This window comes from Vigna umbellata, chromosome 10, assembly GCF_029865625.1.
Source record: "Vigna umbellata cultivar VRB3 chromosome 10, Vumbellata_1.0, whole genome shotgun sequence".
Lineage (NCBI taxonomy): Eukaryota > Viridiplantae > Streptophyta > Magnoliopsida > Fabales > Fabaceae > Vigna > Vigna umbellata.
This window is the reverse complement of record NC_142174.1, coordinates 11,040,815-11,066,621: the sequence shown is the minus strand read 5'-3', so window position 1 is coordinate 11,066,621 and position 25,807 is coordinate 11,040,815. Positions and strand designations below refer to the sequence as shown.

Below are 25,807 nucleotides of genomic sequence, written 5' to 3'. Positions count from 1 at the left end.
TAGTTCCCTTTAAGTTAGTGTTGTGAAGATATATATAGATATCGATCTCCAAATCTAGAGCATCCACAGTTATATTGTTACTGCTTTTGATGTAAATCATAATTAACCAATTTTTTTATAAAAAAAATTATATTAAAAGAACTATTTACTACAATCTGTTTACAATATATTTATACCAATACAACAAAAACCTCATTAAATATATTTTCTTCTCGCTTCTTCCTCGTGCCATTGTCCTACATTTTTGTCATTCATAATTAACCGAAATTAATCATGATCCGGTCCACTTAAATTATAGACTCCATGTGTTTCTTAAAGTAATAATATGAATAATCTATGACTAAGGATCATTTATTGACTCCAATTAACAAAAACTTTTATTTCATTAAAAGATAAATAATCAGGAATTTGCTATTAAAAATAATATAATCACTTAAGCAAAATCATCTATTTTTTTATTAAGAGATATATCTATACACTGATTTCAGCCTTTAGTTCAGTTAGATTACAAGTCAAATATGATTGTCTTATAACAGCGCATAAAAGTGTAATTTCCATTTATTTTGTTAGGGAATGACAATAGTACAATGATAGGGTGATTTGAATCTAAAATACCTTTGCAATTATTTAAATGTATAAATTTCTATGAATCTTGAATTTGGAGTTTAGGTATTGGCAAGCAAAGCAGACACTGAAGCGACGAAAGCAGCATTCATGTACGTGGTAGGCTCGGTGTGGGAATAGTCAGATCTTGCATCATTGAAATGGTCATTTGAATCGGGGCCTCCAACAATGGCACCCACATGAGTATTGGGATTTGGATTAGGAGAATTGTAATAATCTGATAGACCACCATTGCAACCCACCTTCGCCGGATGAACTTTGATTGAAGGTATGGACGAGGCTCTGTGATGTAATTGCTTTGGGTATTTGCTGCCAAATCCCACCATATACGACATCTTCATCGGATTGCTTCCTAATATGTAGTCCACCTGCATTAATTAGAGTAATTAAACTCTTTTCTTTATCAATTCATGTTATCAATAGTTATTCTATATATGAATTTGAGTTGTTTGAAAAAAACAAAGAACACTTTCTGTTGACAGAGTTTCGTGTTCGTGTATATATATATATACCTGTGTTTTCGCAAAGGCTCTAATTTGAGACGGTGTGAAATGCGCGGAGCCACAATTGATTCCGTTGATGTGATTTCTGTTTAAGATTCTAGAAAAAATGAACAGCACCATGGTCGAGCTCGTGGTATATTGCAAATTGCTACTATCTCTGGTAAACAGAAGACCACCTGAGTAAACAATGAACCTCATTCCATTAATCACATCACATCGTTGAATGAAACACGTAAAACCATTTGTCCAATCTGTAATTACATAATATCTTTTCCACCAATAATAATACCAGTCAGGATCAGCAAACACAACAATTCAAATAATTAAGCTATTTTGAATATAATTATTAGCTATATATAATTCGAGGAAACTGAATCAAATTAAATTATGATCAAAAATATTGAAATTAATAACTTTAAGCAACTTATTTTTAAATTTTATAAATTATATTGATAGTAATTCAATTTTTAAAAATATATAAAAAAATTCAATTTAATCTTTTGTATGAAAATAAGTATCCGTTTGTTTCAACATCTTTAGGTATACATAAATGTTTATACCAGGAGTTGTTTTAATCTGTCGAGAGCTACTTCCTGGCATCACAGAGCATATAAATGACTCAGCGTCACTCTTAATCTTGGTCAGTTCTTTCTTTCCACCGTAGAATTCCTGGAGAAAGAAATTATAAATGAATAGAATTATCATCTCTTAATAAAACTTGTCCGGTTAGTATAATAGGTATCTGGTAATTTATTAAATATGTGAGACCTCGGTTAGTAATGTCTGAGCCCCAACAAATTTGTTATCCCAGCTGAATTCAGACACTGCCTGGCTCGATCCTTGGTTACCTATGATGTAGGTCAGATACTTGCTTTCTCCACTTGCCTTGTACAACCAAGTAGCCGCCCATAGCAGTTCATCCTTTTTTTTGTACACATTACAAAAATCTCAATGAGTTAATGATTAATCAAAATTTTGTTCTAGTTTTGAACGTTCCGAGGACAAGCATCTTGTACCTGGTAACCCGAGTACGAGCAATAGAATGGGCAAGAACCGGAATAAGAACCTCTGTTCTTGTCTGCAAAATCAAACAGCTGCATGCAAAACATATATAGTCAGCATATATAAACATGTTATGAGTAAATTGTGTATCAACAATCTAAACATCCTTCAATTGTGCTAGCTGGAAGCAGGTCGACATTTCTACGTCATAATAATTATATATTGCTCAGCATAATTCATGAAAAAAAAAATCATGTATATCATGATGCATTTTGCTTACTGATTTTGAATGGCTTAATAGTGTGGAGGAATACTTGGCATCTATTTTCCTGAATACAATTGAAGCGGCAGAAAGAGCAGCAGCAGACTCAGCTGCGGCTTCAGTTCCTGGAGAATTCGCATCTATCTTATACACTGTCCTTGGTGTATCCATGTCTTCTGGTCGCTCCCAACAGTTGTGATCAGCGTTCCCATCTCCAACCTATCACCACAGCAACAGACATATAGGTAGCAGTCAACTATATAATTCATATAGTTTCTGCACCTTTTTTGCTCCTCAACTACTTCTTATGTGTTTAGGTTTTGATCTTAGAAAATGGTTTGATTTAGTTTTTATAACATGTGATTACGATAACAATATTCTTGCTAAATATAGAAACATGCCTGTGTATAGAGGGTGGTTGGGGAAGTATGGGTCCTGAGTATGAAATCTGTACCCCAACGGATAGCACTTTGGAGATAACCAAGCTGGTTCACCGAAGATATCTCACTCTCATACTCTACAGCAGCCCAACTCAATAAGCTCGTAGCAAATGCCATCGGCCATCCAAACTTGACGTTATCACCAGCATCGTAGTATCCTCCAATCAAATTCACCTGTCAGAGATAATATATAAATGATTAATCAAGATATAAGAAACACTGTTCATACACGTTCTGAGCTCTCTATATGTTGTTAGAATGTAGGGTTAATTAGTTAGTCATACGTTCTGAAGTTTGCCATCAGAGAGAGCGGAGTCTTCCCTCCACTTCACTCTTTGGTTTGACGGCAACTTCCCTGAGCGTTGTCCTTCAAAAAACAAAATGGCTTTGCCAAGAGCATCTGCATAATCATAATTAGGTGAGCCTGAGGAGCTCGTCAACTTCTCGTCATCCATCATGGCTAATCCATTGTGACTAACCATTGAACTCCACAAGAACAAACCAATGAACACCAAATTGTACCCCATCATGTATGAGTATCAGCTAATATTTGGGCTAAACGGGCAGGCTATAGTTGGTATATATAGAGGGAAAATGCCTGCGGCATTACCTAACTGCTACATAACTCGATGAAGTGGAGGTGGAATGGGAGATAGAGTGACGTGCAGTAATCAAAGTCAGACGTAAGGAGTCACGGAGATAGGGTGCCTGATTATCAGCGTTGATGGACAAGAGAAATTTACTCCACAACCCATTCCCTCTAAATTTCCGTGTTTGTCATGCATTATTCTTCGTAACAGACTTCTATACGTGATTACCAACATCTCTTTTTCGGGCTTACATTTCTTACAGCAAGTGGGCAATTGATTTGGTATCTAATTAATAGTATTTTAGATAAGAAAAAGTTAGGCAGCATCAGTGGATCTGTTTCTTAATTTACTCATCCACGTTTGGCTTTCTTATTGCTCCATTTCATACAGACACACTGATGTCGCGTTGGTTTTGGCATCTCCTTCGATAACAGATTTTTTTTTCTATGAGATTATTTTTTTAATGTGAGAAAAAAAAAACTTATTAGTAAAGAGGTGAGGTGCACGACTTCTGCACTATACCACAGTTAATCATGAAACTTTACATGTTTTCTATTTTAGTAATCTTATAATTGATTACACAGTGTCAACAACATTGTTGGAATAGACTACCAAAAAAGAAAAATAAAAAAATAAAAATATAATTATTATGATTTAAGTTTTAATTATAATTAATTGTAATTAAGATATAATTGATTAAGATTATAAGGTATATACTTATTTTCTCTGATTATAATTAAAACATAAATGATTATGGACAATTATAATATAAGTTGTAATTACAGTTGATTATAATTAAGATATAATTAATTATGGTTTATTATATCTTAATTTATTATATATTATAATTTATAATTTCAATAATGATAAAGTAAAATTGTTTCTACAATGATGAGCATATAATAAAAAACATTTATGATATAATATTTAAACTGAATATATATATATATATATATATATATATATATATATATATATATATATATTAATCCTAACCTATTAAATTATATTTTATCAAAATTTGTTTTCTTTTCTATGCTTTTATTATACTTATAATTTTAAAAATTGATAAATCTTAAAATATTTTTTGGAAAATTAAATCGTGTTTTTACCAATTTTCATCTTATTTGACTAATTTACCAAAATGTCAAGAGTATTTTCTATTGGCCAAATTATTTGATCACATATTAGTTAAAATAATACTTTTATCTCTGAACTTAATTTTCAAACCTTATCTTATTCAGCGTTAACAGAGATTAGTTTTTTATTGACATTATCACAGTCATTGATTGATCAATATAGATTTGAACTATTTTTTCTAACATTTTTTAGATTTTGTCTGGTTGGTTTTTTATCGACATTATTAGAGTAATTGATTGTTCCATATAGATTTGAACTATTTTTTCTAATATTTTTCATATTTTTTGTGGTAATGAAATTATTTTTTGTAATAATTACTTTTCATTAATGTCTACAAAATTATTTTTATCAATGTTTTTTTGTGACAATTTTTGCATTTAATATTTCTATATTTTATAATGATTAAAATATCATTTTAAAACAATAAAAAATAATAAATTTGAATTGTCTTTCTTAAATAGATTTTTTGAGTACGTATTGCAGTCTTTGTGTTATTTATTTGTTATAATTATTTGGATACAAGTGATAAATTAATATATAATCAACCATAATCAATTATATCTTAATTAATCAATTGTAATTAAAACATAAATCATAATCATTTATATCTTAATTATAACAGGAAAAATATAATCTTAATCAATTATATCTTAATTACAATTAATTATAATTAAAATATTTAAATCATAATTAATAATATCTTAATTATATTTTAATTTCTCTATTTTTCTTTTGGTATACATAATTTTATAATTCAAATTTCATCCGTTCCACATAAGTGGTGTACTTCTACATGATTTTAACGCTGTAAAATAAATATTTGTTTATTAAATAAGGACAAATGAAAATATTCCATCTTTTCTAATCATTCAATTCATAGGAGAGGATATAAGCCATATGCATTAATCAATAAGAAACCAACACATGTGAAAGTACTTTGACATTCACAGCACTTGAATTTCATGTTTCAACGAGGATGACCTAATTTTTGAAGAAAACGTGATACATCGGATATATATTAGGTTAATTATGATTCCGTGTTCTCATACGAAATTACAGGCAAACACCAGAAACATCGAAACTCTAATCCGGTGGGACCAACTTATTCCGAGAGGTTTAAGTTCTTGATTGACAACAGGACAGTGTTCGGCTATTACTATTTCTGTGCAAACTGATCCTGTTCCCGAATGATTCATGTTCGTCATATCACATGCATACTTGGTACATTCTTTTAACAAACTATATAGGCATCATAATTCATCGTTGTTATACTTTACTATACATTTCGGCGATACATGAACATAGATTTTGTTTTCCAGCTATGGTGGGACAGATCACTTGCTGCACGGGTTAACGCATTCAAAGTAAATTAATTAACTGAGAAAAGGAGAGAACAAGAATATCACACCCACATGCAAATTATATTGGGATTAACTAACTAATTAACTATTCACTGTCTTGTCGCAACTTTGCATACACTCGCGCAACGATAAATACTTAACTTTATGCTGTGCCGTTGATTAAGAAATAAAGTCAAAATAATAGCTCTGTTTAATTCTGCATAAAGTTAAAATTTTGAAACTGGATTTTTGTTATAGCTTTTTTTATATATGTATAATCTCAAATAATTGATTTTACTTCGCTAGTTAAGATGAAAAGAATGAGAGAAAAAAGTATTTGGACACATATAAATTTTTTATATTCATTTAACATTATTATTATTATTATTTAAAAATATATATATAAAATTTACTCTTTTATAATCATTTTATCTTTATTGTTTAGGTGATATGAATATAAAATTATATCACCCTATATTACTCAGAGAACAATACACACAAACTAAATAACGTACAAATAGTTGTTCCGAAACATCATTAGTAATCAGCCAATTTTCAAGCAAACCAATTAATTTTACTCCTGTAAAATAAATTGATATTTTAAAATTCGGATTTTTTTAATCATTCTTTTAGTCTTCGTCATCATTTATTAAAGGTAACTTAACACTAAAAAAAATTTGATTCAGGTAAAAGTGAAAACATAATTAAAATTAAAATATTAGATTAGATATGTAATTCAATTAAACAATATATTTATTATATAAATAAGAAAATTACATACATAACTTATTAATTTAATTTCAATATTGTATTTCTATTAAAAAAATATAACTAGCTTAAATAATTGTAATTTATTTTCTATCTTTCTACTTTTTTATATTATAATTTTGAATAGTTGTGATATAATTTAATTTTAGTTTTTACAGACTTTAATTTTATTTCTAAAGTTAAAAAATGTAAAACGTATTTTTATCGTTACAACTAAATATTATATATATAACAATCACGTATTATATTGAAAATTCTATGTTCACGAGAAATAAGTCTAATTTATATGGGTTCAGTTAGACTTTCACCTCTTAACATGTTAGGAATAATTATTTTTGAATATTTTTAAAATATTATGTAATTCAAAACTAACTTAAAATAACATTTTACATATAAACATTTTTTGATTAATGACATTTAATATATAAAATTAGATACATAGTACATTGCAAAACAAATATTATACAATCAATTCCTTTATATACTATTTGTAATGAAAAATTAATAGTTATTGGGAAATTGTAATTTTTTTATTAATAAATAATTTCTCTGTCTACATGTTATTTGGATTTTTTTTAAGGACATGTCAAAGAATTAGGTGTTTAATAAAGCTTTTCTAACAAGTCAATTCGACTTTACATGAGTCAAATCTCTCATTGAAGTATTTTTTAATTCAATTTAATTTTTTAATAAGTAAAGGAATTAAACAGGTTTAATAATATTCAAATTCAAATTAAATGTTTTTTACCTTATCTATTTTAGGATTTAGGGCTAGCTTAATTTATTTAACTAAAATTCTATAAACTCTTAAAAATGCAATAAACTCTTTTAAATCATCATTTGAGGGTAAAAACATTAAAATGGTGCGATTTATTTATTTTATTTATCGATGAGTTAATCTTTTAATTATGATTTAGAAGCATCCTCATTTAACCAATAAGTTATACTTTGTAACACAATTTAGCTTCATTTCGTTTTTATTTATTTATTTACGATGAAATTAAGCTTGTAAACATAACTGAAAACACATATGTATCTTTACTTTATTTATAATAAAAGAATAAAAAAATATAATTATAAAAGTAAATATAAGGCAGGTAATTATTTCAATGTAAAAAATAATTATTTATTAAAGGATAAAATTGAAATATATATATATATATACACACATGATTTTCTTTCATATAATTAGTGTAAATAGTAAATGATTTTAACGCAAATTACACTAAAATCGTATATAATAAATTGATTTTAACATTTTTTTGGAAATGTAATTGAGAACCCAGGTGTTAGTAAAACCTTCTCACATTTAAAAAAAAAATAACACAGATAATAAAAAGTATGCCCTTCGTTTCCAAAATATAGATGCCTGACATAATTAAAATTTTGAATATAAATAAACTCCAAAACAACATTATAATTTAGAAAATAAAAATATATTTAATCCTTTATTATAAATTATTAATAGTTATGATAAACAAAACTATAAAAATAATATAAACGTGAAATAACGATTTTGTTTTGATTCAATTTAAATGTTATATTAAATTAAGATCGAACTTAATAAGTGGGTTTAGTTTTTATGTTTGGCTGTGAAATAAATTTCAATATAAAATAAACAACCTAATATTTATAATAATATACGAAGAGATCCATTATTTGATGTACATATTTAAAATAAAAAATGATTATTTTAATGTTAAAAAGTAACTGTAAACAAAATTCAACAGAACAGAACAGAAAAGAACAAATCTTTTTTATTTTTTTATATAACTAATATTTTTTTTTATTGAAAAAAAAAAAAAGAGAATTTGAAAAGGTTGTTTTTGGTTTGGGTGGAAGTAAAGTAAATACCATAGAGGGAGGGAGAAGTAAAGTAAGGAATGAATGAAAAGAAGGGTCTAGAAGAAAAATCCCTACTTAGAAATAAATATTACTGTGGAATCGCTCGTCAACGAGCTCACTCCAAATCGAAATGGCGAAAGAACTTGAGAGGAAAGCGAAGGAAGCATTCTTCGACGACGACTTCGCTCTCGCCGTCGATTTCTACTCCGAAGCCATAAAACTAGATCATAAGGACGCTCATCTCTTCGCTGACAGAGCACAAGCCCATATTAAGCTCAACGCTTTCACTGGTTCATACCTTCACTCTCTCTATTCCCTTCATTAATTTCACTCTCTCGCTCTCTTTCTTACTCAAACGTATTTGTTTCCACCGCCAGAAGCAATTTCCGATGCCAACAACGCCATTTTATTAAACCCTTCCTTGTCCAAGGCCTATCTTCGTAAAGGGTTTGCTCTTTTTCTCTTTCAGTAATTTAGATGCAAATTCAAATGTTCTCATAATTTTCACATCGAATCAGCGTATCTATGTTTCTATGCTTCTTAGTTGCTGTTGGTATTTGTTTTTACAGGACTGCTTGTATAAAGCTAGAAGAATATCACACTGCCAAGTTGGCACTTCAAAGCGGTGCCGCTTTTGCGCCAGACGATTTAAGATTCTCCAAGTTGATTCAAGAATGTGACCGCTTTATTTCAGGTGACCACACATTACACTTAACCTTTTTTTAGGTTTGAACTGTGTGTGCCGATATACAGTGACTGATTATTGACATTGGATGAATTGGTTTAACTTTAGTAGTAATTAACCTTTTTATCCAATGAGTGTGATCTTTTTATTAGATTTATAGATAGTAGATAGTGTGATGTGGGAAATTCACATTTGTATTGTATTGTATAATGGTATAATGAGTGAGTGGTACTAATATAACATTTTTTGTGATTGAGAAATTGTGCTTCTCTTCATTTGATGTATTATATCTCTTCATTTATCAGAGGAACCAAATGATTTTGTCAGCACCATATCGTCAAATGGTTCCCACTTGAACAATACAAATGACAGGGTGACTAAGGAAGTTGAGGAAGACAGTTTGGTATCCCAAATCAAGGAAGTCACAATAAACAGACCAAAATACAGGTTCTCGCTGTTTTATTTTTCTATCCTCCATGCTGTTATTATTTACATTATTAAATTCTGTACAAAAACTATAACCACCATCATGAGTATTAATTCTACCAGATATAAGAATCAAGAACATTTTATATGGTATTTTATGGTTTTTTAATCTTATTATTACTAGGTTCATTTAACCTTAGTATGTATATCATAAAAAAATATTTAATCAAAAGCCTCCTGGGATGGTGTTTCTTTAATGATTATTTTGTCTAAAAAAGTGCTTATCAAGCGTGCACTAGGGTCTAGGAAGTATGGGGAATGTTAATACGTCATGCTACAATTCTATAAACTTCCAATAATTTGTTCTTTTGGCATTGTGTCTCTCTTGTTGTATCTATGGATATTTCATTTTATGCTGAAATTTGTTTCTCAACTTACGGATAACGTGTTGATTATGCTTAACCAGACATGAATTCTACCAAAAGCCAGAAGAAGTGGTTGTGACAATATTTGCAAAAGGAATATCAACGAAAGATTTGGTTGTTGACTTCGGTGAACAGATTGTAGGTTTATATAATGGGTGCTTAGTATTTCCCCTGTACCGCAGCTTTATTTCTTCATGTGTTTCATATATAACTCTTCAGATAACTTGAAGTACTTGAACATTACAGCTTAGTGTAACTATTGATGTTCCTGGCCAAGATGCCTATCGTTTCCAACCTCGATTGTTTGGGAAGGTAACTGATTTATATTAATAGTTTACTTGTCTATACTTGATGATTTTCTATCTTTTTGGATATCACATAAAATATATACAATTTTCTGACAGTGCCATAACAAAAAGATCCTGTTTTATCTACCTTGAGGTTTTGTTCTTATTTCACCATTAAATAGACTCAGGATGACTATTTATTTTTTGTTTGGTGGGATCTGAGGGGTCTCTGATAATATTCCTCTTGTTTTTTTCTAGATTTGTTTTGGAATACTTCAATTATAGAATTTAAATGGATTCATTTGGAATGAATTGGTGTAGAAGTCCTTAACCTTTTTAAAATTAATTAATCTCTTAAATTAATATTATTCTAAATAAACTTGGTACATAAATGTATTCACTGATGAAATTATGAATTTTTTTTTATTTCGAACTATGGCTAAATAATCATTATAGCAGTCACCATACAGCTATAATGTGGCTTCTTTGACCCCACGGGCTTCCACCATAGGCAATTTATGTACAGCAGCCCGATATGGTGGTGCCGTATGCCACAATGACATGTTTATTTGGTTGAATTTTGGCCATCTGCCATTTCTAGTGTTGCAAATACTCAATTATGAAACTTGGTTCAATAATGATTTTATTCCATATATTTTTCTGTTTTTTACTAGCAAGGCATTCTATTTCTTTCTTTTGTTGAATTATTTTATGTATATTTGAATATTACTTTATAATTGAGGATGAAAGTCTTGGGGATGTGGGCTGGTGCTAGTTTAATATCTGTGTTTGTTTATCAGGGGACAGCTACTTGATTTTGTTTTTCTAATTTTAAAATAAGCCATGTATTGCTTGGGCAAATAATAGCAAATAAATATTCAAGTTCATTATTCATTCCGTACCTTTTCCTTTTGCTTGAGCAAATCAGATAATACCCAACAACTGCAAAGTTGTGGTATTGTCAACCAAAATTGAAATTCGTCTTGCAAAAGCTGAAGCTATTAATTGGACATCTCTGGAATATAGCAAGGATACACTACCCACTAAAATAAGCATGCCTATAGGTGAGATGACTATTTATTTATTTTATCCTTTTGTGATACCTTTGTGTCCTTCTAATTGTTAATTGAATACTTGAGAATGTAACTTGAGGCAACTACTTTCCTGATGGTGAGCTTACTCCCACTGTTAATGCATGCAGTTCAATCTCAAAGGCCTTCATATCCATCATCAAAAGCAAAGACAAAAGATTGGGATAAGTTGGAAGCTCTAGTGAAAAAAGAGGTTTGGAAGCTATCCCTTTCTCCCTTCGGGATAATTTAGGCTTAATTTTTAGCGGCTCCATATAATTTCAATTTCAATTTTTACTAGTTGCCCATGACTTAGGATAAGCAATTAGCTTTCTTTGTGTGATTGTTTGGCTGTACATCGACAACATATAGTTTTATGTTTGACAGAATGACTAATTGTGGCACCATCTTAGTTGATTTGATGGTAGTTTTACTGATGTGGATTACCTTGAAGACATTGGAATCGTGTGTTTCAATTCCTTACCAGCAATGAGAATCCAAATCATTGGCATGCTGATGGATGAGTTTAGAGTTTAATGTGAAAACTTCAGATTTTAAATTGTACATGACCAAATTCAGATTTTTTGTTTAGCTGGAAGACCTGAATTAAACCTACTTCGTATTCGAATAATAAAAAATTAGAAGGCTGCAAATCTAGATCAAACAGAATCTGTACCTCATCTTGTAAGATACGAGACTGTTGCAACGATATTGACAAAATTGTGGCCTGCCTTTCAGGAGAAAGAAGAAAAGCTTGATGGTGATGCTGGTTTGAATAAATTGTTCCGTGATATTTACCAAAATGCAGATGAGGACATGAGGAGAGCAATGAGCAAGTCTTTCGTAAGATATCCATTCTGTGCATGCTTTGATATTGACGTGTTTTATTTCCCCCGATTGCGGCTAGTTTTATCTTAAATCATTAACATTTACTCCCTTTTTTTGAACTGCTTTCTTTCTGTAGGTGGAGTCAAATGGAACAGTGCTATCAACTGATTGGAAAGAAGTGGGATCAAAGAAGGTGGAAGGCAGTCCTCCAGATGGCTTGGAGCTGAAAAAATGGGAGTATTAATTGGGTACTAAAATATCCATATTTAAAGCTGATGCTTGTGGGAATGTAATCATTGTTAATGCTGTTTTATTTGTGTAAGGGACGTTATTTTTCTGTGTGAACAACTTAATTTGCTTTTTGCTGTAGGAGTGGATTTAATTTTCTTGGTATGTGTTCATATAATGTCGGATTCCAAGTTTTTATTTTCTTATGAATTTAAATATTGGAAAATAAGTTTGAATGTGGGATGATTATGAGCAGTAATCTTGTCCGAGCTTCGTCATAAGATAAAAGTCGTCATCCTTGGTTCAGAGAAGTAGGAGGCAAAACGTAGTCTTTAGCTTTTGTATATAACCTGTGCCATGTGGGAACTGAGTCTCCTCAGTTTTCCTTACCTAAAGGTAAGTTTTTTGCTAGTCAAATCTGTAAAAATGGAAGATTGCATTAGGTTCCCTCAAATGATTCAAACTGAACATCGAATCAAAATAATCGTATATGAATGCAACACAACATTAGAATTTGGGCAGTTATCGAATCTCATAAACCGGAAAAAAGGTGATAATGTACTGCATGAGTTGGATAGATCAAGAAACTACCTGTTTGAGGATGCCTTTTTATTTTATAAATATAACTTAATACAGAGTACAAAAGTCATAAATATAAAGAAAAATAATTAATTATATTTGGTTCTCCCTTTCAAGTGATTCAGTCAATGTACTAGTAGTTATTATTTATAAATTTATTCAAATTTAGTCAATTTGAAACTATTTTAGATATGAATTGTATTGTATTTTTTTATCAATATTAGAGAAAACGAATACTGTCAGACCTATTAAATGTGTCGAGGAAGGGAATCCGAAAATCATATAGTAAAAAAGACAGGTGTGTGATGCAGATTGGACGTTCGGTTTTGATTGTATAAGCAAAATTCAAAGTTTTCAAAAATGCTCGTCACTTTCATTTTCTCCTCATTCTCTCTAAAAACTCCTACTTCTCTCCAAGAAATCTTAATCTTTTCTTCTTCTGATCACCACTCAGACACTGTCTGAACACTCCCGGCGTCGAGGACGTTCGTTTGAACCGATCAGTTTTGGATTCTGGACTGGTAAGTTCATCTCTCTCAGCCGAGTGGTTTTTCTGTACATGCAAACTCAGTTTTCGGTTACACGAGTTCCTTAACCCATTTCTGAACGCCTTTCTGGTCTTTCATTTGGTTAGTTTCGTAAATTGTGATCATAGTCTTCTAAGAAATTGGTTATGAGCTATTATGTTCAAACTGTGAGCGTTCGGTCACGCTTAGAGGTAAGGAAGCTTATATAATTTGATTTTTATTCTCGTTTTTGAATGCTGACATGTTTGTTTGATTGCTGGATGAAATATGAAGTATGGATACTTACTATGTTATGGATGTATGAATGTATGAAGATAGATGTTGAGGAATGAATTGATATAAAGAATCTTAAGTCTGTAGTTCTCTGTGTAAATTGATGTTTGTCACTGAAGGTTAGTGACCATTCAGTTAACCTTGAGTATTCGGTCTTGGACCAAGCGTTCGTTTTTATTAGTGTTCGTCCTTAATAAGTGGTTGGTATTAGGTCAGCACTAGTTCAATTATAATTCTCGGATTCTATTGGACTCGGTTGGAACTGGATTCTTTCATTTGGAAAGAATTCCAGTTAAGGAACGAGCGTTTTCGTTTTGTAATATTTGTAAATAATCGTTCGATTAAGGGTAGTCGTTCCTTGATATTTTGTTATAAACCTAAAATGGTATTCTGTATTACTTAAATATACATATGTATTTGTATATTCGTTCTTCCTTGATAACTAGTTAAAATTGTATCTTATTATATTTGTCACACCCTTATTATATAAGTTAAGTAGTGTTCGGTCTTACACCAGGCGCTCGTTCTTGTTTCCGTAATCTATCTTTACAATAAGAGCGTTCGTCCAAACTCGATAGCGTTCACTCTCTACAGTGCTCGGTTTTCAACTAGCATTTGTTTCCGTTGATGATTAACTCATTAATAAGTTAAGTGTTTATTAGCGTTTGGTTTCTTCATATGATTCCGTCAGGTGCTATTATTTGATGTCCTACAGTATCTGTCTCAACTGGTTTCGGCCTAGATTCTTAGTACTCGGCCTAGGCTCAGTGTGTTCGGTTTAAACTCTCGGGAGTCAGTTCATTAAATTAGCTCACTTGGTAAATAACGTTCAATTCTATTATTCTCTGGGAAGTATCATTGTATTCGATCCCTTTCACAACCCGTGAGTAACTCTCTCGATTTGATATGTTTTGAGTTGGAGACATCTCGGTCTCACTCGAAGTGTTCGGTCTTGTTCTGGGTTAAAAACTAATGTTCGGTATTCGATATACTATGGGATCTTTATTCAACTTGGTTCAGTTGAGGTTTTAATAATGAAAGATGATAGAATATGATATGGATAAAATAGTTTGATTATGAACGAGTATTCCAGGGAGAAATATCTCAAAAAGTGGTTATTGATTGATAAAGTATGAATGTGATCAAAGCTTAGTGGGCGTTCATCCTGATATTCCATGATTACTCGTTCTCATGTAGAGAGGAGTAAGTCATGTGTGGGAATGGCAGGAGGTCCTAGTCCATAAGGTTAACTTGGACGGAACGGATCAACCTTGGGTGGCAGCTGTTGAGAGTATCCCAGTTACTACAACACCCGGGTGCACGAACGTCGTAGCTACACAGGATTCATACAGTCCGGATAGTCAGAGTCAAGTGGTCGTTATTTGCATGCCTTGAATGTATGAATGATGATTTGATTGTCGTTAGTTTATTTATTGAATGTTGTCTGTTGTTATGGAACAAATTAAATTATATAAGCTTACCCTGTTTACCATTTTTGTCTGTGTCGTGCGTCCTACCGTTGTCCCGTTGCAATGATCATTCGTGTGGATGTGAGCAGAAGGTGAAGATCTGCTGGAAGAAATATTGGAAGATGCATCTGAAGTGAAGACCGAACCTTAGAGACATTCGGTCGGTTATTATTTTACCTTTTGTAAACCGTTCGTTCTATTAGTTTTAGCCATTGTACAATTTTAACCCTATGCTATTTTGTAAGGCTATTCGGCTTGTAAGACTGATATGTAATATTATTAATATGTGAGGACTCTCTTATATGGTTTTGATACTGTATTTTTGGAATGTTACAAATATTCTTCTTGACATCATAATTTATAAAAATTAATATAAATAATTTTTATAATTTTATCTATTTTAAAAAAAAATTATTATTTAATTTTAAAATGATTAAATTTAAAAAGAAACGGTTAAATTTAAAAACACTTGAAAGATAAAATTAAAAAAAATGTTGACACCACGAAGACGAATCCTTTTTTATAAAATAGTGTAGATTATACAATAGTGTAGATCGAGGAAGGAATAATCTATCCAATATATGAATCATTCTCAAATTTTACGTGCATCTTAATTCTTTTCTTCAGTGGCATGATATATGAATCATACCCAATCTTTTGTAGGCGAGCTCCCTTCTTTTGTGACCGATTTCAAGAAATACAATCAAGTATCACCAGTTTGCCTAAACCCAATTGGGTAGACGATGATCTCCACTTTTTTTTTTCTTGAATCATAACACTTAAGAAACAGTATTCTTAAAATAAGAACAAAACATATTGAATTAAAAATCTCTTACGCATATATTTAGTAATTTTACAACAGTTTTAACATTTACTGAATAAACATCAATCAATCCCCACTTTCGATGGGTATGAAATAACGAAAAAAGAATGGTACGAGAATAAGTTGTGAGAAAATATTCTATATAACAAAATAAAACCTTGAACATGGATGTCTGAGAATAAGTTGTGAATGTAATTCTCTGTATCTGTTATACTAGATAAGTCTATATACAGACAGACAGTGCTGAGATGAAGGCTGTGAGAAAGTGGAGAGTTGCACAAGTGTCATCAAGTGGAAGGACGATTGTGAGCATTTGCATTTCTATTGTTAGCAATAAGCACATCCTGTTGGGTCGACCCAGTGGCTCGTCGGAGAGGTTGTGGAGGTGGTGGTCTTGAACCTTGGGTTTGTGTTGGAGTAATTATTCGCTGCGCAATAGATTCGTCGTAAGGCTGACTTAAATCTAGACTTCCACGCATTCGTCCAGTGGGAGCCCAATTCTGTTCTGGTTGCGTACTGAATAATTCATCAGGCCTAGAGACTGAATGTGCTGTGTTTCCTCTTCCCTGGAAACTGTCAGTTACAAAAGGTGTGCCTGCAGCACCGCTTTGATTTTGGACCGGAACTAGTGGTGTCCATCTAGGAGGCTGATTAGCGGCCAAACCCCTAGATTGTTGGCCATGAGCAGTGGTAGCAGCTGGCGAAACATTCCTAGCATTGGAAATACCTTGTCTGGCAGCCGGTGGAGCAGCCATGCCTGCAGCCTGTAAATTCCCAGATTGTGGAACACTTTGCTGGATGTGAGACCATGGGGTAGTAGATGGTCGGAAATTTGAATGCTGTCGAGATGGCCGAATATTCAGAGATTGCTGCAGGTGTGAATTTCTAAAATCAGATAACGAACCAGGTCTGTATGGGTTCTGCGATTGAGTTGATGTTGGCGGGTTCTGTAATGGTACCCGACTCTGATTTCAATGAGAAGTTAAAGATAAGTACAAGAGCCATGGACTCCAAGTAACTCAAAATTAAGCTTCTTCTAATGAATGAATTTCAACTTCATGGTTAAAGAAACTAAATTCAGGCATCAATGATTTTTACTGTACGAGAAATGAAGAGTAACAACTCAATATGAAGTATAATAGGACATTCACATATCCTAAGGCTGCCCTGACGGCTGTATAATTTCTTTAAGAAGATAAATAAATATCATTCTTTCCTGAACCAATTTTCTTATTTCCCACTGATCTTTTTCTTGGATAAGAAATTTAACAGGCTATTCCTGAGGTTTGTTTATGTATGTACACTTATTTAAAGGTTTGTTTAGAAAAGTTTCTCTACAAACATTTCTGAGGAAAAGAAAAATGAAAAAAAAATGAAACACTAAAATTAGTTTAAGTAAAAATTAAAAACTATACAAAAGAACATCTACAAATTAGCTCGTACATAAGTTCATTTTAATTCTAACTTATGAAAATTCATTTCTTTTTTATTTTCTCGTTCCTAAAAGTACTACAAACTTGTCCAAACAGGCCCTAAGATGGAGAAGAGCTTCTAGTAACTTGTAAGAATAGAATCTCGTCACAAATTGATTTTCCTTGTAGTTGGTACAGGGGAGTCTTATTACTTAACTTAGAGTTAACAAGCACGCTAATATGGATATGTAATCTCAAAAACTGATCCAATATGGAACAATTATATATGAGGAAATATTGGTTTGACACCTATCATGGAAAAAGAAGACAGAAAAATGATTAAGGTGGTTTGAATTGAACGTTACTAGAAGGCACTGATGATCGAATGATTTTTAACCCTGTGACCCATGTTCTTGACCTTACCTATCCGGAATTGACTACCATACCCAAAAAAATTACAATTTAAGATCAGCACATTGTTATGACCTAGTGTTTCAGTTGTCAAGTTTTCCTCAAAAGCAGCCCCTAAAAACGTGTAATAATTTAGTACAAAATAGTATACATGCAGTCAATAAACCAACCTGTGTTGCATTGTGATGCCGAAATGCAGGTGAATTCACACCTGAGACCTGAGGCAGATTCATTGGGGATCGAGAAAAACGTTGCTGTCTTTCAGTATCACTAAGTATGGCTTTCAAAGTATCTCCCGATGCCTGAGATTGGACTGGGAGGGCCTGAACAGCTACTGGAGTTCTATTAATATGTCTTGGCACCGAGGACGACCTACCATACTCGTTAACTGAATTCATATGATTCATCTGCATCGGCAAATTGTTTGGTCCTGAAATTTGATTACGCATGCCAGAGTTAACTGCAGGGTTATTGTCACGACCTGCAGATTCCTGATTAAATGCTGGAGAAATAGTGTCGGGCAGAACAGGTAGCTCCAAGGTACCAACCATTGGGGTATCAGACCTACTACAGGCAATATAAACCCCAGACAAAAAGTCATCCATTTGACCAGCAACATTTCGATTAATACCAGGAGTGTTCATACCCAAGGAAGTTGAATTTGGAGCGACAAAGTGACTTTGAATAGATGCCAGGAGAGGTTTTCTATCTACAATTTCAGAAGAGTCCATTGCCTCCACATGATCATCATCTTCGGTGAGGTCAACAGTTGCAGGAGAGCAAGTATATTCTTGTGGTTCAGTTTGTTCCTTTTCATGGTTGGGAGCCTTCTTTTGCATCTTATCCACATCATGATCTTTTTCCGAGACTGCCTTCCAAGATCCATCAGCAAGGACAATCACTTCCGTAATACTCTCACCAACATTTTTCAGGATCTTTGGTTAAAAAGAAAAAAAATAGAGGTTTATTTTTCAAATCTTTACAACCTTCAATTAATCCTAGGGTCAATTTGGTGTACCCTTAAAATTTGAAAGTGTGCGGTGGAGGTTGCAGATTAAAAACAAAACTAAAATTTCCACTCCCAATTTTAAGGTGCGCCAATAAACAATAGATAACTAAATTGATGGATTGAAGTAAATCAACTAACCTCAACCATGTTTCGGTCAAGTCGAATATCAGCATAACAGACATACTGATTGCAATGAGGGCAGCGCCAGGATGGCCTTTTAGAATTGATACTAATGAAGTTGTTAAAGTCAAAACACTACAGTAACAACAGAACAAAAACATGTTAGGAAGAAGGGAAGACACAAAGGGAAATAAATAAATACATACATAAACCGCAGTACACAAAAAGACTCGTAACAATTAACCACATCATAAATTTTTCATTTTAGAGGAATGTCGGATACACTCACTCTATAATTTATTGAAATTTATTTGAAATCACTAATTTTAGTAGGCTTCACTTTCAAATCGAAACAGTCACTAAATTAGAAATGGGATCCACCATATCGGCTATTTTCAATAAATTTTAGTCAGAGGTACACTCGTAGTGTGTTAAAAAAAAAGTGTTGTTAGCACTCCTCTTCTAACTTATCATGACAAGTTATTATTCTACATAGGTTTAAGCAAATTTTAGTACTAGTATACGGATCAGATAATAGAGAGGAAAATATTGTTAAGCCTTAAAACAGTTCTTTAATATTTTGTTGTAAAGATTTTATAAATACAAAATGCATCAGCTGAGAAGCTCAGTGATTTTTGGTCATCCTCTAAATTCAAGCAGTGACAATTAGCTTTATCGTGTGATAGTACACTTCTAAAGCCAGTTTTAATATTTGTCGTAAGAAACACATTAGGACCCACCCTAAGTTTTTTCCACATTAAGTGATGCTAGTACAGGAAGACTCACCTGGAAATGTTTGCATGATCGCCCTTTGACAGGAGTCTTAATACGTGTAAAGCTGTTTGTACACATTGAAACACAACACATCAACTTCTATAAAAAAAATTACCATGAAAAGAGAAGGATTACCATAAAAATAGTGAAAAACCCAATGTACTTCAAATATAATAGAGCAAATAATCATAAGCAAAATTTCTGACCGGAAAAGCATTCTAGTAAAAGGCATTGAGCCTAAGAATAAATATAACAGAACAGTGATAGAGAAACCATTGCAAATAGAAAACTTCAAAAAATTATAGCTAATGACAACACCAAGAAACAATGTTAAATCATGATAACTTTGTTAAACAGTAGTGAACAAAACTTATGTCCAATTATCCAGCATTCAATAATATTGTAGTGTACTAGTTACAAAAGAACAATATCAGAATTAGAAAGTGATACAATAAGGTTTTGGAACAAGAAACAGACTGCTGGGTTCTGGTTGAATAAATAGAAATATAAAACTCATTATGATGATTATTTAATAGAAAACATCATTACAAAAATTGAAATCAAGATAAAAAGATAATTTTCACACAAAAATATTTTTAATAATTTACATTTATTAATGTTGTAGATGTTCAATTAAGTGCTTTGGGACATCCACATAATCAGTGTTCATTCATATCTAACTGCAGCTCAACAGAAAAAGGAAGAAAAAAAGGGGAAAATCCACCAAAGGTGAAAACAGGGCATGAGTTCCACTAAAGTGAAATTGCAAAAATAGCACTGACGGAATAAACAATACAAATAATAATTTAATAGTGGAAAACCTCAATTAAAGAGGACTTGTTACCTCTGACTTTCCACATTCAATTCATAAAATAGTTTTGACTAAAATTCAAACGCAAAATATAGCAAATGAAAACCAGATTTAATGAAAACAGTATTGGACCATCAACATATTAATTCTGAACACACAATAGATAAGACCACAAATAACTAACTCCATAATTCTTCAAATTCAAGGTCTGTAAAGGGCCATATTTCTAATGCACTAAATCAATAGACAGTGAGAGATTAAAATGGATCTCCAATAAAAAATGCCATCAATTATACTATATTAAAGATGGGAAATCTAGCAACGGACAAAGCAGAGGAATAAAAAGTTATCACTGATCAGTAGCTTGAACACATACCTTATTGGACAATTTAGCGAAATCTGTGAAGCCCCCTCAACAATATCTGAATCTTGTTACACGTAAAAGAATAACAATGAATTGTCAATGGTGGATTAATACAAATAAGAATAAGATTTAGGGTTTTATCTTGGAGTGCAGTCATTATAAATATCCAAATCATACCAAAATCAATAGAGGTAACAGCAGGCTGGAGATAATCTTGAAGAACTGGATCTTCATGCAAGGGTGTAAAACTCATATAGGCAACGAGTACAATGTAACGACCTTGACAATGATAATGCTTACATTTCAGAAAGATGCCGATATTGAAAACTACAAGGATGACAGGGAAGAATAGAAGTTTTAAACGATTACCATTGAACTGGCCCACAGCTTGAAGAAGATTTGTCCCAAATTTAAGCATAGCAGTCACATCAGTTGGCATTTGTGGTCCAGGATCCTGATCAACAAAATGACAGATAAAAGTTTATGCCAAACTGTACAAAAAAGTCTTTAATAAATTTTAAAAATGTGAGCTAATATGCAACAGACCATTTCAACATAGGTCCTATTGGCTACTCCTTTTCCATTGAGGAGAAAACTACACAACATGCAATAAAAAGGTCAGTCAGCATCAGCGTAGAATTCATCCACACGTTTAATATGTTTAAAAGCAACCATACTTCGCTTGCGGGGGACTTATGAGGCATGCTGATATCTCAATGTTATCTATCTGTGCCACCAATAAAAACTGCAAGTTGAAATGAGTAATATAACTTAGAACATAAACCAAAAAACAATAATAATATTGGGTGCATTCAAATTACAAATAAAAAACAACAATGATATCTATTATTGTTACTGTAAGGAAAATAGACAGTGATTGAAGATACAAAAGAATCTAAAATATGTTAAACATTACACAAAAAATGAAGCAAGCAACATCTTCGATATGAGGAGAGGGAAAGAAATTTTCATATTACTTTATGACTCCCAAAATCCTAATGTGAATGAATAGGTTAATTCTGATAACTAAAAATTAGAAAATATAGACAATGCGCAATGCACTATGATAATATATAATACTATATAGCCCATGTTTAACAAGACAAGTCAACTCGAGCAATTCTTACAAGTTTCTCTTTAACAAATTCAGTCTTGGTAATATGAAAACCAACCAGAGAAGCTCCATATCCAGGCTGCGTTGCAGATAAAACAATTTTAAATATGTTCTCAATACAAAATAAGAACTGAATTGACAACTCCCGAGGAAGAACCTGGATCTCAATTGATGCAAGTATTGAACCCAATTTAACATGGGGATAGAACCTGCTTGGAAATCCACATAACCAAAAATATTACTATTTCACATCAAATAAAGTGACAAAATCAGATGCATTATTTCTTATAGGTCCTTTCATTTTTTCCTGGCTAACATTCTTGTCTACGGTGATAACTGTAACTTGTTAGATACAAAAAATACACAAAAGTAAAAATATTCTTGTCTATTTGAAAAATAAAAGAAAGGGTGTCAGTGAAGATATGTAGAAATAGCTCATAGGACCTTACTTCTCCATTATAGTTGATATTTCAGAACTGCATTGTCTAGGTGTGGCATTTATACTCCCCATACTGCTGTAGACTTTTCCGATCTATACTACAAAAAGATGATGATAAAAAACATGAAAATTAGAATCCACCAGATAGCAAAAGACGAAAACAAAACATATAAGCAAACCTCATCCAAAATAGTAAGAAGTTCTTGTGATTCTTTCGTTTGGAACCATCCAATTTCACAGGCACCCTACAATGGTGGAAAGTGTCAGTAGGAAATACAAAACTACATAAATGTCATGGTGCATAACTTCAGGATGCTTTTGAGAAACATACTATAGGTAAGCACAGAAATAACTGGTATAAATACAATGTCCCATTTTCATGCAGATTTTTCAACTTGCGATACAAAACTTCCAAAATTCTTCAAGAACTAGAAAACCATTCAGACTCAGACATCAGTATAAACTTCCTGATTTGATAGTTTCTACACAATTGTTGTGTCAAAATGCAAGAACATCATGTAGTTGGCAACAATTCCTGAAAACGTTCACTTAGTTATCATGTAGTCAACACCAATTATGCACCTCAAGATCCATTAATTGGTCTTCTTCTCTATTATCCAAACCAAGGTTTTCATTGGTCATACAAAATGCAAATTCAACAAGTTATTGATGGCAATGAGCAACAACATGGAAAAATGAACTTACCTTTACAGATATCATCAACACCATCATAGCAGCTTGCGAAAGTTCATCATTCTTTAGTTGACAAATCTACATGGAAAGGGAAAAAGTAAAAGCTTCCAACATACACACACCATAATTAAAAATACTGATGAAACTTTTTCCTGGTTCGATCATTGGAAAAAAAAGGTTCACAAGAGACACCCACACAATGTCATGAAAATCACCTGCTTCACCAGCAAAGGCAGCTCGTGAGCATTGCTTGGAATTTCCCCATTGGCCAGTGCATAATCAATGCCTCTGTAAAATGTAAAAACTAAACCAAGTAAAAAGCCAGCGCATTTAAAACAATAAGTTAACACGACATGGTCATTCCATGCAAACGCAACATTTTTTTCAGCTGTTTATTTATTTAGTCATTCAGATAATAAATATCCATTGTCTCCTTGAGGCTAAAAGCTAAATCTCCAAATTCAAAGGTGATGGCTAAGAAGCTAAGGATAACGAATTTCATTGCTGCCCATAACAACAACGTGCACCACAAGAACACTAATGATTTCCAGTGTAAATTTTCACTACCCACTCGTAAAACGCAATATTTCGAAAAATACAATTTAAGACCTATCACTACCAGAATTTGATCCAACTAAGGTGCTTCAACTAAAACGCAAGCAAATACATTTAGAATCTGTCACTAGAAGTAAGCTGAAACATTTCCGACGAAGGGAAAAATAAATAATTAGAAGGTAGAAGGAGATAGAACTACCGAGAGAGGGAGAGGCAGTGGTTATAAAATTCTTTAGGATCGCCTCGGTTGCCAGGTTGAGCAAGCCAAGCCAAGCGCTCCGTAACCTTTTGTATTCTGTACATGTTGATCACTGATGGCGACGAATTTGCCGGCAATGGCAACCCCACCGCCCCGTTCATTTACGCCTTGGAGTTTTTGGAGCTGCCAATGACCACGGAATCTGCTCTGGCGTAGTTTCCTTCAACCGACCAGAGGGTTTCAATTTTGCCTCCCAAAAAAATGGGTTGTAAAGCTTAACACGTATGAGGTCCGACTCAGCTCGGCTGAACAATTCGGGTCGGGTTGATTTTACCCAAACCAATCAAACTTGATTAACAAGGTGTGGTACGTGCCTTAGCTGTAACTGGATTTTCATTTCGGGCTTGCCAGGATAAAATATTAATTAAAATGTGACTTTTATAGATAATATCATAAAATTACAGATTTTAAGAAAATTAAAACTTAATATAATAACTTTTTCTAAGAGAATAATGGAATTCGTGTCTTTACCTCTTATTATTGCGTTACAAACAAAGTTTTAAACATGAGTTTATATATACATAGATATTTTCATTGATAACTGACATTTTGGAGTGGTACTAAAAAAAATTTGTAAGGATTTTGCCAAAAGCATACAATATCTTAAAAAAACCTTAAACCCTAAACTCTATTATTCATTACCACAGAGTTATTTATCATCCATGATTGTTGTCATATATTAGTAGTTATTAGTTTTTTTTAAAAATAAAAAATAAAAGATAATTATTAAGTCATAGATTGTAAATAACAAATTTTTATTTTTTTTATTTTAAATTAAATATTAAAATTATTAAAATACCCTTGAGTTTAAAATATGTCTGGAGATTTTTTGTCCATCAAAATGTAGAAACTAAAAAAAGATCTTAAATAAATTAGCAAACCCTTTACACAAAGATAAAATGATTGTTTAGTTGTAAAAAGATAAAATAGTTTGTTAGTTATATAATTTAAAAATAATTATTTTATTTTAAAAGATTATGAGAAAAGATAAAATGTTAAAATTAGTTATTTAATTTATGAGATTTAATTTAGTTAAAAAAATTATGATAAGAGATAAAATGATTTATCTAACATGTTTTTAAAAAGTTAAATTTTGTGAACATTATTTCAATTAATAAGATATTATATAGATTTTGTATGAAATAAAATAGTTATAACATATGTACAAATTGAATTGGATTCCATAAATATAGAATAATATTTGTACCGTATGATACCTGAATTCACCAACTATCGACGAGTAACCCGAACGATCGTTTGTCGAGCCTTCTTACGATCGTAATGTCACGATCGTAGGAATGTCTAACACTTCTTAACGCCAATCGTCTGTCGATGTCGACACATTGGTGATCGACAAGCAAACAGTGATATCGCGACATATAACACTCACAGGTTTGTGTCGATACACCAGGCGTTCGACAATCAATGAGCGATTCCTAATTTAGCGGTTAGTAGTAAACGATTACAAATATCAGTCAATGCCACGAATCACGGGAATAACTGACCCAGTATCGAACACGATCTAACAAGTTACAACTTTCAAGTAGTCAACGCCAGTAACTAACCGGATTTTTAGGTAAACGGTTTATTTTACTGTTTTAAATATGAAAAACACAGAGGGAAAAAAGGTACGTTTTTTCCTTAAGAGAAATTAAGAGAGAAAAGATTAATTTTCTTCTTCACTTTGAATTGGAAAGGTTCAATAGATCCTT

The 25,807-nt window shown here is 32.1% G+C and overlaps 3 protein-coding genes across 5 annotated transcripts; 1 reads left to right on the top strand and 2 right to left on the bottom strand.

Moving 5' to 3' along the window:
• Positions 1-196: 196 nt before the first annotated feature.
• Positions 197-3,425, bottom strand: LOC124821342 (endoglucanase). Its single transcript, XM_088100461.1, has 8 exons — positions 3,116-3,425; positions 2,793-3,005; positions 2,410-2,610; positions 2,144-2,221; positions 1,896-2,048; positions 1,688-1,796; positions 1,137-1,303; positions 197-992 (listed from the first exon to the last, which is right to left on the bottom strand). Exons 1-8 carry the CDS (start codon positions 3,359-3,361, stop codon positions 666-668), a joined length of 1,494 nt encoding a protein of 497 aa, XP_087956587.1. The 5' UTR covers positions 3,362-3,425; the 3' UTR covers positions 197-665.
• A 5,150-nt stretch (positions 3,426-8,575) lies between these two features.
• Positions 8,576-12,706, top strand: LOC124834580 (protein SGT1 homolog A-like). Its single transcript, XM_047309295.2, has 10 exons — positions 8,576-8,804; positions 8,892-8,961; positions 9,084-9,208; positions 9,505-9,646; positions 10,092-10,188; positions 10,297-10,362; positions 11,266-11,401; positions 11,539-11,621; positions 12,146-12,250; positions 12,372-12,706. The coding sequence occupies exons 1-10, from the start codon at positions 8,645-8,647 to the stop codon at positions 12,477-12,479; spliced, it is 1,092 nt and encodes a 363-aa protein (XP_047165251.1). The 5' UTR covers positions 8,576-8,644; the 3' UTR covers positions 12,480-12,706.
• Positions 12,707-16,127: 3,421 nt separating this feature from the next.
• Positions 16,128-24,296, bottom strand: LOC124834579 (RING/U-box superfamily protein). 3 transcript variants are annotated; one of them, XM_047309294.2, is made up of 16 exons: positions 24,036-24,296; positions 23,497-23,569; positions 23,294-23,359; positions 22,768-22,833; positions 22,599-22,681; positions 22,307-22,358; positions 22,163-22,228; positions 21,713-21,780; positions 21,582-21,630; positions 21,405-21,489; positions 21,213-21,314; positions 21,048-21,099; positions 19,873-19,924; positions 19,105-19,221; positions 18,128-18,892; positions 16,128-17,099 (listed from the first exon to the last, which is right to left on the bottom strand). In XM_047309294.2, exons 1-16 carry the CDS (start codon positions 24,194-24,196, stop codon positions 16,422-16,424), a joined length of 2,535 nt encoding a protein of 844 aa, XP_047165250.2. In that variant the 5' UTR covers positions 24,197-24,296; the 3' UTR covers positions 16,128-16,421. The 3 variants fall into 3 exon arrangements, with proteins under 3 accessions (XP_047165250.2, XP_087956021.1, XP_087956022.1); XM_088099895.1 differs by having other exon boundaries at positions 21,048-21,093; XM_088099896.1 differs by lacking the exons at positions 23,497-23,569; positions 24,036-24,296 and having other exon boundaries at positions 22,599-22,686.
• Between the last annotated feature and the right edge of the window lie 1,511 nt (positions 24,297-25,807).